At 41.5% G+C, this 17,368-nt stretch overlaps 1 protein-coding gene across 2 annotated transcripts in view; it reads right to left on the reverse strand.

Annotated features, from left to right (window-relative positions):
* Positions 1–323: 323 nt before the first annotated feature.
* LIN52 (lin-52 DREAM MuvB core complex component) overlaps positions 324–17,368 on the reverse strand; it is a 106,904-nt gene continuing 89,859 nt past the window's right edge. Inside the window, exon 6 of one of the 2 annotated variants that reach the window (XM_040641662.1) lies at positions 324–2,412. In XM_040641662.1, the coding sequence (XP_040497596.1) occupies positions 2,378–2,412 (35 nt within the window). In that variant the 3' untranslated portion in view covers positions 324–2,377. The remainder of the gene's footprint in view (positions 2,413–17,368) is intronic. The other variant, XM_008699811.2, reaches the window with a different exon arrangement.

A 17,368-nucleotide genomic window follows, 5' to 3' on the forward strand; every position in this document is an offset into this window, starting at 1 on the left:
AGACGTCGTATATTAGAGAGGAGGGGTGATTAGGCTTACATGCAGAGAGTTCTAAATGCCAGGATGAGACCCAGACTTTATTATTAGATACAAGGAGGTATTAAAGGTTTTTAAGTAATACTTCAGGGAGTTGAGCACTAATGAGCTTGGATGGCAGAACAGACTGGAAGCTGGGAGACCAAGTAGTAGATGGTCATAAAGCCCCACGCCACCCACTATGATAGTAAGGGGAAAATAGCATTTATCATGATAGTTGTACTTTCTGATGAATGACTTAAATATGCAACTTGGCCCTTTGAGAAAAAGAAAAACTCACTCTCCTATAAAAGGGACATATTTATTATGACGACACAGATACCATCATATACAAAGCACAGTCCTCTAACACCCTGAAGTACACACACATTACACATCCATTTATATTATCAATATAAAAATACATCATTAACATTTCTAAGGATGACAAATACAAAACCAATAAATATCACAGTTCTAAAACATCTACTTACATTAAGTGCTGGTGAATAAGATGACAAGAAAATCAAGGCCAAAGCAAACCAGAAAACCAACTCCATAGCCTTGGGTTACAGACCTGAGTTGGTTTTGGGGAGGTATCCTCATATTCTCCATGTTCTTCTCAATTTCCCCAAATGCTTAAAAGTGCCTGATGTCATCAACTCTCAAAAACAGAGCAAAGGGAAATCTGACGTTACAGCACTATTTTTTGCCCTCTCCTCCCCTCCCACTCCAACCGTATTTAGAGAAAAAGGAATGTCAATAGTAAGCTTAACTTAAAATCTATGCCTCTCCAGCCTAAATTTCTATATCGCAGCTAGGCCGAATCTTTTCTTTCTCACTTACCCATCCTTTGTGACTTGTGTTCAACTTTCCCTCTTATCAATACATAAAATTGCATGGATGGCAAAAATGAGAGACAAACCCAACATTAATTCTAGCATGGGAAACAAGGCACAAATGTCAGAAATGGTTAATAGACCAGCTATTAAACTGAGTAGTGCTGCACCCTAGCACGGACACTCAGGACCAATAGTTTAACCAAACTTTTCTTGTATCCAAACACCATCAGACAACGGCCACGTGGATGTTCTTTGCACGAAGGTTAGGAAGCCTCATGTACTTCTCGAAACATTAGAGGCTGGGGGCTGGCTTACGAGACAAAATACAGAGAACATGGGTAATCAATTTTACGCATGGGTTCGGTTTTCAGGTTTTAACACAGGGACAGATGACCGGCAAAGAGCTCCATAAGAATTGTATTTAGTTCAGGAAATTCTTTTTTTCTGTGTGTGTGCATGCATGCGCGTGTGTATTTCTGTTACACTGGTGAAATATCTGCTATGTGCTATGAGAGGGGACAAGGGGGGCAAAACATTGCCACCATTCCACAGCACATTCCTCTCAGGTCAATTAGAGTTTCTAGTTTTTAATCAAATGGAACTCCTGTAAGCAATCCCCTTCTCCTACCTTTTAGGCCATACTGACTTTCTTATGTGAATCTGTAACAGGTTACTGGAACTCGAAAGTCCTTTCTTTCATCTTTAACTTGGTCTTGAGGTCTAGAACCCAATGCAACCTTGCATGGGCCTTTCACTAGCTAATCCCAGGAGGGACTCAATACATAGGGATCTCCTTTCCTGGAATCAGAACTGATGTGGGGGGGGGGGGGGACGAAAGGCACTGGGCAATGGCACTGGGCAAGTGAGAGGTACAGAACTTTTAAAGCAGGTATACATTTCATGAAGATTCTGGCTTCTCCAGCTGGGGATTCTTGGAACCCAATATATATTGGAGAGTTCACAGGTCAGGCTGCCTGGTCGGTTTCAGAATCTAATTGGTCTCTGGTCTCCTCGCACCATAAACACTTCCTAAGATATCAAGTACAAGTCAAAAGAACCCGTCCAATCAACGTGCCACAACTGACTTTGCCATCACCAAATCAAATCAGCTGTAAGATCCTGGGACTCCTGAATCACTTTCTGAAACGAGAGAGCAGGACTTTGACCTTTAAGAATGATGTGCCCTCTGGTGTTACCCACATCCAAGGCTGAGATGGTCCATCTGGAAGCTGACTGAATAACTGCACTGATCCTTCTGTAGAGAATCTATAGAGCAGATTCCTCTCTTGCCGCCGAATGTCCTCAGAGGTGCAGAGTGCCAGGAGCAGGGGAGAGGGTCAGACCTGGAGGTGCACCCTCCGGCCTCTCACCAGGAAGCAGAGAGTTGCACATCGTCAGAGCTGCACTGGGAGGGGAGCAGGGTTCCAGTCCCCAGGACATCCTGTCCACAAGCAGCTGCTACTTCTTGGGTTTCTCCAGAATGTTGAGAAATTTCCCCCGTGTCATCTCTCTGGCTGGAATCACAGCAAATGGAAGATCAGTGAAAACCCACAATCTGCAAAAGAGATCTCAGGAAAATATAACTGAATACTGTAAGTTGATTTAAATTGTAAAAACAAGTTGCTACCATAACAGATTTAATCACCACTGACCACCAAAAAGAGGTAAAAACAAACCACCACTGACAATGAAAACTGCACAAAGCTGTTCGGAAGCTGGCAATTGCTATAAGGCATAGGCCAACTGGGGAAGACTATCATCCCCCTTAAAAAAATCCCCAGGGAATTCCCCCATTTCCCCCCACCCAAGAATGTAACCTGATACTCATGTTCGCTATGTGTGGGGGGGTTGCTCTTGGAGACTACAATCCAACCACGATTACAGTCTTCTCTGGGTTGTTGGTCTCTGGACATTTATAATCGCAAATTAAAATTAGAGATCATTTACCCCATCTCTCAGCAGTGGAAGTCCCTGGAGGCTGTAATATAACAGGGTTTATACTCCCTCAGTGCAGTTCATCTGTGGATGGTGTAATAAAGTAGGGTTTATAGAGCTTTGGTCTTCTCTCTCTTGGCATTGTCAGTCCTTAGATATTTAATATAGCCAGGCAAGGTTTATGTGTCTTTCTCTGACTTTCGGCACCATCAATCTTTGAATGCTGTAGTTACAAGAGGGTTTATACAGCTACTTTCCTACATATGAGGCTCCAAAATGAAAGTAAAACATTTCGCAATTACGAGGGCCACTCCAGGAGCCCACTGTTTCAGCTCTGTCAAGCAAATCCTCAGAAAGTAGATGTATTATAACACCCCCTTCTTCCTCATCCCTCCAAAATCATCTTTCCAGATCTCTTGAATAGATTTAACAGTGCTCAAAGTTTCCAATGGTTGGTCCTGAAGGCCAGAAGTCTCCTGGCCCCATGTGGTGGGCACACAGCAGGCTGTGCCTGTGGCCTCCCAAGACTATGTCCCCATCCTGGCCAATGAGTAAGATGGCTGGAGAGGCACCTGTAGGACGAGAAGGACCTTTGCTCTAGCCTCCTTGCGGCCTGACTCAAGTCCAGAGATGGTGCTAGATGGGTGGGCTTCACTCCCCCTCCATAGAAGTTCCTGGTTTATTCGTACAACAGAGAAATACAACAATACAAACTCTGTAGCCACAGGGAAGCTTCTGGTATCCGCAGTCCATATATTCCTCATCTCTGGAGCTCCAACAAAGGGAAAGGAAATCCCCCTAACTAGGAACGGAAGCGCCAGTGCAAAGTGCTGCCTCATGTGCCCACAACCCCACCCGGGCGCAAATCCAACCGACCATTCCTTTCCTCGGCGGATTTGCACCAAACCCTATGCAGACAAAGTTCCAGTAAGACTTGCAATTATTTGTTTATATACGTGTCTTCCTGCCCTAAAGGGTAAGAACTGAGGGTAGAGACCGTTTCACTATTCCTTATATCACCAGCACTAGATGTAGTTATCTGCTAAATAAATGTTGGCCGGATGAGTGATAATATACAAAAGAAGTATTCCAAGCAGGAACGCAATAATGCTTCTGGCCTTCCTTTCCAGAGACAAATAAGACCTGCTAATGGCCCTCAGTGCTGCACTCTCTACATTGTGGGTTGATGGTGTTTCTAAATTTACCTTGCTTATTTGGCAAGAAAAAGAACTTCCTTTGATGAAAGTAATGCCAGATTAATGGAGAGACAGAGGTAGGACTAACTACCCTAGAAGAAATCCAAGCAGGTATTTTCTCGCCCACGGGAGGCGGCATGGACTTTTAGATAACACAGGGTTCCAGCTCTAGCACTTAGCAGCGGGGTGACCTCGGGCTGGGCAAGATCTCCGAGCCTGTTTCTTTATCTGCAAAATGAGTAGCATATGAATGCCACCTGCCCTGCTTTTCTCTCCGCTATTCAGCAGTGAACATGCTTGGTAGAGTGGTACCATTAACACACCACCTTCCAAAGGAGGGTAAGCAGTCTGCTGCTTCTCCTGCACTCAGTGTTTCCTGAGTAAATGAAAGAACCGTGATGAGAAGGGAGGCTAGCAACCTCAAAAATCCCATTCCTTGGAAGCTTTTCCCTCCGCCTGATCCTACCGGAACTGACTTATACTTTTGGCCAGGGTGGGTCTCCTCATTTATTTCTACTGGCTGGGTCTCCTGCCTATTCTCCGGTGCTTATTAAGGAGTTTTACAGAGTATCAAATGATCCTGCAGCACGGCTAGGAGCAGGTACTTTGGAAATCAGACGTGGGTAATCCAAAATTCTGCTTGGTAGAACAGAACCTTGCTCCAAAAATCCTGGGCCTGGAGCACTGTATCGATCTTACTAATTATTTCTGCCTGCTGCCCTTCACATCCCCCGATTCTTTACTGTTTTTTTTCCCGAAATGGGAGAATGACCAATATTTTACGGCATAAAATTTAAAAAGACCCAATCTAGTTGAGGGATCAAAAGGATTTAAAAGGCAAAATAAACGGATCTCCCAAAGTCTCTCAGGGGCAAGCTCTCCTTGAATTTAACCAATCCTTTTTAACAACCCTTTCCCCACTCAATCATTCCTCCCCCTACAACCTAATCTGAGCACACAGAGCTGCAGAAAACCACTGTAAAAGTAGAAGTAATTCAAAGACCTCATCTTCTACATGGGAGGGGAGAAAGTTTTCCTACTCGCCAGTCCCATATAGGAGATATACGAATTTGTGACATAGCTGCTCCCTAAAAGAGGGCTGTGCCCTATAAATCACATCCTAAGCACTAACCCCTCTTTGAGCGCAGAGAAATTGCTGTGGGTCAGGGGCAGCTTCGGACCTCGAGCCCTCCTGTTCACTTGTTATCGGAGATCTTAACATCTCTGATTAATTCACATACCCCTTATTTTATTCTTCATTTCTTTATCCTTGCCTTCCTGCTTTGCTGCAGTGTGAAGATTCTTACCGACCCGCTACAGTCATCGCCGCCTGCGAGCCGCACCCCCCTAAACCTAGTGAAATTGTTTAGTGATGCCAACCGCGCTTTTAATTTGCAAGACATCAGACACAGAGGTAATTTATACCAACATCTGTTCATTTTTGACTTCTGAAACAAACTCGCACATGCTGCTACAAAATCCCATTAGGAGTAAGGAGACAGCCTTCTGCTACTATTCTGTATTCCTCTTACACACACACACACACACACACACACACACGAGTGCGCGCGCTCGCACGCATGCACATACACACCCCTTCCAGCAGGGTTTTATATGTAAATGTATTTTAAGAAAAAACTCCCACCAAGGATTTCAAATCTCTCCAGGGAAGAGCCTTTAGAGATGTCTCTGGCTTGCTTACAGAGGCGAGGAAGACATTTCTACTCCCCTGCCTCGTTCCATTCCTTCTTCTTCCCACTAGTTACAGCTGGGCACAATTCTTGCATTGGTGGCCCTGGTAGGATTACATGCTCCCCAGCTTGACACTTCCAGTTCCTCTCTTTTCTCCTGCTTTTTTCCCCCCCACCGTGTGTTAGAAGACAATCCTAGAGACGATAAGATTGCTAGAGTTTTACCTAGAGTCAATAAAATTTCTTAACTATTTTCTAATTCTGGATTAATTCTCTAGGATGATGAGTTTCAACACGAAGGCAACGCTGCCACCACGTTCTAATAATTATGCCAAGAGGGAACCACTGGTCACCAGCCACCACAGTCCCTGCGTGCAGAAGAGAAGCAGGACCTCCGTGTCAAGTCATGATGTACGGGCCCTCCTATGCAGAGTACAGGCCATGGGCGGAGTGAGTCACAATACAGACCGTCACCATAGGGTGAACGTGTGAATTGCTGCAGAGAATGTGGGACAGGAGACCACTTGTACCCATTTAGAGACAGCAAATGGATAAACTACAATCAACTTCCAGGTTAATGCAGCTTCTATTACCCCCTCTTTGCTTCACTAGGGCTGTCAGGTTCACGGCAGCCGTAAATGCCTGGGTATACTTAGAGAGGTCAGGGCTGAAGGGAGGACTCCGTCCTGCTTGCTCTGAAGGTGGTGTTTGGTTTAATACAATCCCTTCTTTAGATTCTCCAATTCCTCCATCTACAGTTAGCCTTGCCTCTGGCTCTCTTTCCACAATGAGTATCCCCAAACTGCCTTCTCTGCAGTAAATTTTCTTGGTGGCTGGTTGAAAAAGATTCAGTGGTACAGATTGATTTCTTACCAGTGAGGGGATGAGGGATTACCAGAGGCACCCTGGTTAACGAGATTGGGTGCAGAATCTCTCACGAGACCAACCCTCTCTGCCAGGGCTTTGCACCTTTCGCCCATGACATATGGGTTTCATTACAGAAAGATTTTCCAGATTATAACTTTGAGGCAATTGCCTGATAAAATTCTGCTCGGCTTTAATGTAGAGAACAATGTAAAGATTAAGTAACTTTTTAATGAAATGGGAGAAACTCATAATGTTTGGTTTTCAATTCCAATGCAAACTACTTTAAATATTTCTGTGCCTCAACATAATTAAAAACATTAGCAAGATGGAGAAAAGTTACAACAGGCTGTCTTTAGGAGACTCTAATACGACTGGCAGGAAACAAAGGAAACAGCTTAACCCTGTGAGAAAAGCAGGGCTTTTAAGCATCAGACAGGCTTGGAGCTGAACCCCAGCTCCTACATGGACCCTGGACCACTGCAGGCAAGTTACCCAAGACATCTTTCCGAGTTTTGGTTCCCCCCCGTTTTTCAAAAATAAAACTCACTTTTATTTTATTATTTTTTAAAAGTAAGGTCTATGTCCAACGTGGGGCTCAAACTCAGGACCCTGAGATCAGAGGCTGCATGCTCTAATGACCGAGCCAGCCAGGCGCCCCTGGGTTCCCTCATTTGTTCATGGTGGAATTAATATAAAGGTCACCTAGGCATTTAGTAAACGCTAGCTACTGTATAACTATCTTTTTCTTTCATTTCAAACAAGAAGTTTATTTAAGCAAAAAGACACTACCTAGGATTCATTTTTTTTTCTTTTTAAAGATTTTATTTATTTATTTGACAGAGAGAGAGACAGCCAGCAAGAGAGGGAACACAAGCAAGGGGAGTGGGAGAGGAAGAAGCACGCTTCCCAGCAGAGCAGGGAGCCTGATGTAGGGCTCAATCCCAGGACCCTGGGATCACACCCTGAGCCCAAGGCAGACGCTTAACGACTGAGCCACCCAGACGCCCCAAGGATTCATTTCTTTTAGAGCAATTTATTTCTACTTAAAGACAAAATGCCCTATGTGTAACAGCTATGTACAAAAAAGTTATACACTTGTCCTTGGTTTTACAATGATAGATGAAAAACATTAAAATTCTCCAAATGAACAAAGCATGCAAGGATTTTTTGTTTTGTTAAACAGTGAGAGCAAAATTACTTACTGGAATATGAGGTAAGAGCTGAATGAGCATGCCACTAATGGGGAAAGGGGATACTTTCACTGAATTATGTTTTATCCCATTCTATATCCATTCAGTGTCAATCAGAACACAGCATTGGTCATTTCATTTTTTAAAAAGGCCATATGCTTGTATATATACACCAGGTATTTATGCACAATGAAGGAATGAGGAAAGGGAAAATGAAAGAAGAGAGAAATCCATACTGCAGAGGTCAGGACGTGGTGGAACCAAACCGCAGCTTTCTGAGAATGGGTCCGTGTGCTCTGTGGGAACTGAGTTTTGGCGTAAACAGCAGGACCCCTTTGTGGTGGACACTTCCTGTCTGCTGCTGGAACACATTAACTTCGTCTTCAAACTACTTCCAACTGTGCATGGGGATCTCTTTTGTGACTTGGCCGCCTATCAAACTGGGATCTGAACTGCTCACTGGTAAGTGCTGTCGTGTACAAGAGACATTCATTAGCGGACTAAGTGGCGTATGCCTCTTAAATAGCACCACAGACCTATCCTGTCCTGCCACCTTCAAGTTAATGTGACTATTGTTCTTAGTCTTGACTTCTTCCTTCCTTGCGTTTTTCGCTGGCCCAAGCGAGCCCTGGAGCTCCTCAGCTGTCACTTCATGAAAGAGGTACCAGGTCCGCACAGAAACCACATACAGGCAGTCCGGGGAGTGGCAAAAGGAGATCAAACTATTTATTCTCTAAAAGATCTCAAATGCAAAACCAAAAGAAACAGGAATGACCTGCATCTGTGTACCGCGTCTAATCTGGAGAACCATGCCTGCTGGAGGAATGCTGGGTATTAGTTAGAGGCAACCCCTTCCTTAACTATACCCGCAGCTTCTTCTGGCAGAGGAACACATAAAATCCGAGTTTAGTTTAAATCAGCATGCTAAGAAGCTGTTTATTGAGTTAGCTTCATAGAAAGAGAGTTTCGTAGAAATGATGCCATTTGTTATAATTATGGTTTTGACTCTTTTAAAATGGACTTTTTTGGTCCTTGAAACCTTGAAAGCATTCTAATAACTCTGACAAGAGGGATCTCCTTGTCATCACGGTGTGCTGAGAGGAGAGAAGCAGGAAGGGATTGGAAGAATAGTTATGTTAGTCACACGCAGTGACTACCATGGACTAGGTATTAGGGAAGATTCACATTCATGAGAGGTGGCCTTTGGGATGGAGCTAGTTGGTCACAGGTTACTTTGGTGCAAGAGGAGAACAAAAGGAAACCAGTGTGATTTATAATTCCGAGTTCTCTCTCAGAGGAACGTGGAAAGTTTTTTGGTGGCTCTGGCAGAGAGCCGGGGTACAGCAGAGCAGCTCCAGGGCAGCCTGCCAGACTGAGATTCCTCCCTGGGCTCCAGTTCAGACCTCCGCACAGAACGTACCAGTAAGTGATCAATAATTCACGTCAAGGACTAAGCGCTTTTTCATGCCTCTCATACAAGAGCAGCTGGTGCTGGTGTCACAGTCAAGAACAGAAGCTGCTCTGAAGCTGAGTATGGTGTCATGGATGAGAAGGGGTCTCCTGGAGCCTCATTTAGACACTCGGTGGCCCTCAGAAGGTGGTGTAATTGTAATAAGGTCTCCTGACCATTCTCAAAGAACTCATGGGACAGTTCACGAGTAAGAGTCTGTAGTAGAAATCTCACGTTTCTCGAAAATATGTAGAAGAAGCATTTGAAGGTAAGCAGAACAGCTTTGAGGCTTTTGCCTAAAGTTCTTAGGGCATAAGCATTTCAAAAAGGAGACTGAAATATATATCTGAGAAAAGAACAGTCTGGACGCTACATCTGTGACCGAACTATCACTATGAAAATCTTCATCCTGAGAATTCTTCAGAAAGCCTTTTCTTGGCGCACGCTTTCCAGATTCTCTTTCTATGGGGTGTCTTGACTTTCTAACAGGACTTTTTCTTCCAAAAGGGTGGCTAAGAACAGTGTTCTCTCCAGGGAATTCAGAGAGAGATAATTTTATATCACACATTCCCCTCCCCCATTCACAGTAAGGCCCATTTCTAGAGAATGTTTTATCTAAGATGTAATATAAAAAAGAAAAGCCAAGACTCAATGTACAGGTAAACAAATTTGGACAGTTCCAATATGGAAAATAATTTTAATGGCTTTTCATGACAAAAAAGAAAAAAAAAAGGACAGAAATACCCAGCCAACAGATTTATTCTCCGAATATAAAACATCAAGCAAGAACATAAAATATGGCAAGTGTCAGCCATGATGCCTGAAGATTGAAAGCAGAAGTAGAAGAATCTTAATTGTCAGGCATTTGAAAAATGTTGTATTCAGGTGGAAGCCTGTGTTTCTCCAACAACTCTCCTTGCCCTGCCTTCTTTTAAGAGCAAACCAAGACTAGTTTTCAAATATTCAGTCTTTATCATCCTTCTCCCCACTAAAAAACAAAACAAACCAAAACAACAACAACAAAAAACCCCCAAAGATTTGTGTTCAGAAATGAGAGCTATCAACTTCTTATTTGCATTTTGTATCCTTTTCAGAGGGCTTCAGAGGCCCACTTCATAGTTTTGCTTCGTTCCCCTTTCAAGAAGGCAATGAGATCAAAGCAATGGATTAATACTCTTGGGTGAGAACTTTTACTAAACACTTAGAGATGTGCGCAGAACATTCATGCTTCAGGGCATGAATAGTAATACATCGTGGTGAAACATTTATTATGACCGAGGGCTAGTAGCTTCACACAGTATTAATTTCTTCATCCATAAAGTGAGTAAAGCAATAAATCTATCGTGTAAGGTTAAGATAAAACAATAACTAGTCAAACTGACTTGATCAGTACACAAAATATTTTGCCTCAAGTTAGAGTAATTTATCCATAGGCTATATTCCACTTTCAGGAAAAATCAGACCAAGATCACCATACAGATAAATTTCAAGCGAGTTGGACATTAAGACAACTTTCCCGCTTGGAACATCCCCACTGCAAGGTGCTGGCAGTAACTAAAAGTCTACAGAGGATGAAGGCCCAGTCTTCTTGACCCCCAGGGCAGGGAAAGAGTTACATTTTCACACTGAGAAGCCAATAAAAACCTCTCTTGATTATAATTTAGATAAGAACCACTGGATTGAATAATAATGTCTGAAACTCCCCTCGCTGTTTCACCTTGAGACGTCCATCACTGGGTTAAACATGATGCTAATTGCATTTGGATTGATTAATTTCTCTCACTCCTGTCTATTCGAATAACGCTTAACAAAATAATCATAGCACCCAGAGCCAAATCTTTTCCGTCAAAGGAATGAAGCCATCAGAACAGGCAGAGATGAAAGAAATGAAGATGACCCGTAATTACTGCAACGGTGATATCATTACCATATCATACAAAATGAGTGTGGGGGGGAGGGGGAGTGGAGGGAGGAGGGGCTGAGATTATTTTTTTTAATGGAACCCTACAATCTAAGAGTACAGATCTGACATCAAGTAGAACACACACAAATACAAATCTTGCTCATGAAATTACAAAACCCAACGAACACTGAGGCCCAAGATACATCAAAGGTCTCGGGCTGTGAGCAGGTATTATTCACGCCACTATTTTTTCATTGCAATAACACTTTGTGTATGACTTGCATAGAGATTTAAGATGCTGTCTTCATGCCATAGCATTCCTATAGTTACTGGAGAATTTTTCTTTAAGCCAGGAAATAATATCACTTTATTTTAATATTGTTAGAGGTGGCCTTGTTTGTAAAATTAGCATCTGGGTTTTAACTGCTAAACTAGTTCTAGTTTAAGACACCAAAGAAAATGTCTATGAATCTTCATGCGTGGTTCATTGGACAACGGTATAGACTTCACTCACTGGCAAGGAAGAATATAATAATTTCCTACTTTCTTACTGTTTGAGATGACCTTTTTAATACTTGGGATATAAAACCAATGACTGCGTAGGATTTGAACTTTAGGTCTAAAAACTATCACTTATTAGAAGGTAACTGCAAGTATATTATGTAGCCTCTCTGTGCCTCAGTTCCTTCATCTATAAAATGGGGATCACTACTGACCTGAGTTGTTGTTAATACTTAAGAGATACATTTAAGTGCTCAGTAAGTGCTGATACAAGAAAAAAAATTTCCCCCTAAGATTAATTTTATGGTTATTTATAGAACCTTGAACAATTTGGTTACTTCATTTACTAAAGTTAATTTATTTTATTTTTTTTAAGATTTTATTTATTTGACAGGGAGAGACAGCCAGCAAGAGAGGGAACACAAGCAGGGGGAGTGGGAGAGGAAGAAGCAGGCTCCCAGCGGAGGAGCCTGATGTGGGGCCCGAACCCAGAACGCCAGGATCACGCCCTGGGCCGAAGGCAGACGCTTAACGACTGCGCCACCGAGGTGCCCCATGAAGTTAATTTAAACAGACACTTTAAAGTACCTTTTATATAAATTTTAACAAATATCTCTGAAATAAATAAAAAGGATACTCAGAAGGTACATCATTTTAATAGGTTAGAAATATCTGGGCGACATTTTTGCTACGGTATTTTAAACATAGAAAGAACCATTATTAAATCGAAAACAATAAAAACAGATATTGAAATAATTTCATTTAGCTTGGACAAGAAGGTCCATTTTCTTATATAACAAATATTCCCAAATAAAATGAGCATATGTATTCTGAAATTATAATCATTCAGTAATAAATAAATTAAACCATTTACTACATTAACTAGTATTCACTGCTTTCTTTCTAAGAGGCAGTGCAATACAGGAAAAAGGGTTTGTCTTATCTGGCTTTGGAATTAAACAGGCCTAGATTTGGTCCAAATCCCAGCCCCTATTTCTAAGTTTCAAGGTCTTTTTTTTTTTTTTAAAGATTTTATTTATTTATTTGACGGAGAGAGAGAGAGAGCCAGCGAGAGAGGAAACACAAGCAGGGGGAGTGGGAGAGGAAGAAGCAGGCTCCCAGTGGAGAAGCCTGATGTGGGGCTCGATCCCAGAACGCCAGGATCACGCCCTGAGGCGAAGGCAGACGCTTAACGACTGAGCCACCCAGGCGCCCCTAAGTTTCAAGGTCTTGAGCAAGTAATTTATTTTTCTGAGCATCAGTTTTCTTATCTGTAAAAAGGAATTATAAAGTAGACTCTGCAGAGTCTATGGAACAAAATAATGTATGAAAACCCTTTTTACTGCCTGGTATATAGTAGGGAAGTCAATAAATGGCGGCATTGATCATTTTTATCCTTCATGTCTCAGCTCAAATGTCACCTTTTCAGAGAGGTCTTCCTTGACTACCCTATCCAAAGTGAGTCCTCTTAGTTTATTCTTTCATATCAACCCATTTACTTCCTTCATAGTGCTTACCAAATCTGCAATTAACTTTATTTAACTTCATGCTCCATGAAGTTCTTTAGAACTTCCTGCTGTATCCTCATTAGAACAATGCCAGGCACACAGTAGGTGGCCAACTATATATCTACTGAAACTATGTATCTACTATATATCTACTTTCCTCATATTCATATATGAGGAAAAAGAACTCTGCTTCCTTTTCAATTCTTTTTTTTAAACAAGATTTTATTTATTTATTTGAGAGAGAGAGTAGAGCAAAAGAGAGAGAGAGCACAAGCAGGGGTGAGGGGCAGAGGGAGTAGGACAAGCAGACTTTCCACTGAGCACGGAGCCCAATGTGGGGCTCCATCCCAGGACCCTGAGATCATGACCCGAGCTGAAGGCAGACATTTAACCGACTGAGCCACCCAGGCACACTTTCCTTTTCAATTCTTTTTTTTTTTTTTTTTTTTGAAGATTTTATTTATTTATTTGACAGAGATAGAGACAGCCAGCGAGAGAGGGAACACAAGTAGGGGGAGTGGGAGAGGAAGAAGCAGGCTCATAGCAGAGGAGCCTGATGTGGGGCTCGATCCCATAATGCCAAGATCACGCCCTGAGCCGAAGGCAGACGCTTAACCGCTGTGCCACCCAGGCGCCCCTCCTTTTCAATTCTTAACACTGCATACAAGAAATTTTTGTTCTAGTAAAACTACATATGCATTTTACCCCGTGACCCAGCAATTCCACTTCTAGGAAGCAATCCTAAAGATACACCAGCAGAGTATTAAATAGAGTATTCATATTTCCATTCATTTTAGCACTATTTGTAATAACTGGAGATTGGAAACAATCCAAATATCTATCTTTATGGAGGGGACTCCTTTTGATAGAGTACTGTTCAGCTATAAAAAGGAATAAAGATACCTATATATTGTTATGGAGAGATCTTCAGGACATATTGTTAAGTGAAAAAAAAGTAAGGTGCGGAAGACTGTATATAGCATGTTACCTTATGGGGAAAATTAGGAAAGAGTGAAATACATATGCATATTTACTTATATCTTCAAAAGAAACTATGGGAGGATGAGGTTTGTTATTAGTTTTTACTAATAAAGATGGTTACCTCAGGGATGGAAATGAGAGGGGGAAGAAATAGAGATGGAAGGTAGACATTTTGAATGTACCTTATTTTACACGTTTTTCTTTTCTTTTCTTTTTTAGAGGTGGGGAGGGGCGGAGAGACAATCTTAAGCAGGCTCCACGCCCAGCATGAAACACAACATGGGGCTCAACCTCATGATCCTAAGATCATGACCTGAGCCAAAATCAAGAGTTGGACTCCCAGGAGCCCCTCATACATTTTTTTTAAAAAAGATTTTATTATTTATTTGACAGAGAGAGAGACAGCCAGCGAGAGAGGGAACACAAGCAGGGGGAGTGGGAGAGGAAGAAGCAGGCTTGCAGCCGAGGAGACCCATGTGGGGCTAGATCCCAGGACTCCAGGATCACGCCCTGAGCCAAAGGCAGACGCTTAATGACCTCGCCACCCAGGTGCCCCTAATTTTATTTTTTAAGTTATTTATTTTACAGAGAGAGCAAGAGAGCGCACGTGCATACGCCTGGGGGGTTGAGACAGAGGAAGATTCTCTGCCCCTCTCCCTGTGCTCTCTCTAAAACAAATAAATAAAATCTTTAAAAGACAAAATTTTGAGCCAAACTGGACATGGACTATTAGATGTTATTAAGGAATTATTATTTTATTTTGTTCAGTGTAATAATGGTGGTTTTTTTTTTTAAAGATTTTATTTATTTATTTGAGAAAGAGAGAGAGAGCCCAGAGCAGGGGTGGGCAGTCAAGAGGGAGTGGGAGAAGCAGACTCCCCACTGAGCAGTGAGCCGGGCCCAGGGCTTGACCCCAGGACTCCGGGATCATGACCTGAGCCAAAGGCAGCTGCTTAACTGTTTAACCGACTGAGCCACTCAGGCACCCCAATGGTGGAGGGTTTTTTTTTTTTTTTTTTTGGTTTGTTTTTGTTTTTAAGAAAAAAGCTCTCTCTAAAAAAGAAAGAAAGAAAGAAAGAAAGAAAGAAAGAAAGAAAGAAAGAAAAGGAAAAGAAAAAGGCCTTCTCAGTTAGGATTTGCTTTAAAATACTTCAGCCAACAACAGGAATATAACAAACAGCGTGATACAAGGGAGTAGAGATAACACAAGAATGGCAGAAAGTGGACAATTACTGAAGATGGGGATGTGGGTCCATCACAGCATTCTCTCTACTTTAGTTAGTATAGGCTTGGAAAACTTCTGCAATAAAAAGAAAACCTCACCAAACGCTTCTCTGGATATACAGCCTTTTCTTGTTATTACCACATATCATAATACAATGAAGAGTAAGCCAGGGAACAGAGGCCGGGATAATTCATTCTGCAGAGGGCTTGGAAATGGATGGACAGGGAATGCTTTAGAAAGGGGTGACTTTTCATGTCATGAATGTTTATCTCCATCGTTAAATTCTTTGGATGAGGAACAAATTACACATGACCAAGCAATCAAAAGCAGATTATATATTTTTTAAAGTCTACCAAATCTAACTCAGGTTAAGCCTAATATTAAGGAGCAGCTGCCCTCCAACCTTTCTCTCTCTTAATTATTTAAGAAATCAAACTGACAAATCTAAGAGCACGGTGTTCAATGTATTAATAAAATAGCCATGAAAGAAGCTCTCTGGCTCGATATTCTGCTTCTACAAAATTCTCCAGGAGGTGGAGAGAACGAGTCCTTGGTTACTCATTTATTGAATCTTCTCAAAAAACCTTTAGAGTTCGGGAGCAAGACTAACTTCAATTGTCAGTCCAACAGTTAACAAGTTGCGAAAAGGAATAGCTTAATCTCAACTTTCACTAGTCCAGCGAAATTTCAACTAGTTTGCCTTCATACTGTCAACAACTGTGTATATAAATGATGACCTCACCGATCCTACTTCACTTTGAACACCCTTTTACTTCATAGATGATTTATACAATGTAAAACAAATTACTTGTTCTAGTTGATAATTTGATTTTTAATTGTTTGCACTGTGGTTTCACGTATATATGGTTCATGTTCTCAACCTGACCAGACAATAAATTCATCAATGGAAAAGACCTTTCAAGATGATATCCCTGATGGACTTAGAAAAAAACGTACAATATACAGGAGCTATCCAGTAAGCCTTAATTTAAAAAATCTTTTTCCTTTAAAATCATGTAGTAATACAAAGGCACAACAATTATTGCCTTCATTTGACCATGGATTTTTTTTTTAAACCTACATCACAATCAGGTAAGAACTTGACTGTATGACATGTCTACTTGGGAAGTAATATAGTAGGGGTTATTTTCCTTCCAATTAGAAATAACAGCTCATTAACCTTCTGGTTTTTTTTTTCCCCAGAATATCTGGCTCTGATGTTTCCAAATAATCTTATTTACAACATTCATGAATTATTAATTTAAATAATTAGAACACAAAAATATCCTCAACCAGAAAATTATAGTCTATTGTATATAATAGTGTGCATTACTGAAACTCCAGAGCTTAATCAATACATAGTTAACGTACAATAAACATGTATTAAATGAAAAGAACTTTAACACTACAAACCATAATTTAGGATCTTAAAAACGATTTATGAGTAGGGGCACCTGGCTGGCTCAGTTGGAAGAGCATAAGACTCTTGATCTCAGGGTCATGAATTCAAGCCCCACCTGGGGTGTAGAGATTACTGAAATAAATAAATCTTAAAAAAGAAAAACAACTTATGGGTAATCAGTATAGTTAAATACGACAGGGGGGGGGACCCAGATGTCCATCGACAGATGAATGGATAAAGAAGATGTGGTATATATATACAATGGAATATTATGCAGCCATTAAAAACCTGAAATCTTGCCATTTGCCACAACATAGAATTAGAGGGTATTATGCTAGGCGAAATAAGTCAATCAGAGAAAGATAATTATCATATGATCTCACTGATATGTGGAATTTAAGAAACAAGGCAGAGGATCATAGGGANAGAGAGGAAGAAATGAAACAAGATGAAACCAGAGAGGGAGACAAACCGTAAGAGACTCTTAATCTTAGGAAACAAATGAAGGGTTGCTGGAGGGGAGGAGGGTAGAAGATGGTGTGGCTAGGTGATGGACACTGGGGAGGGTATGCATTGTGGTGAGCGCTGATGTAAGACTGATGAATCACAGACCTGTACCCCTGAAACAAATACTACATTATGTTAATTAATTGAATTTAATT

The sequence above is a fragment of the Ursus maritimus genome, unplaced genomic scaffold (assembly GCF_017311325.1).
Source record: "Ursus maritimus isolate PB19 unplaced genomic scaffold, ASM1731132v1 scaffold_25, whole genome shotgun sequence".
Lineage (NCBI taxonomy): Eukaryota > Metazoa > Chordata > Mammalia > Carnivora > Ursidae > Ursus > Ursus maritimus.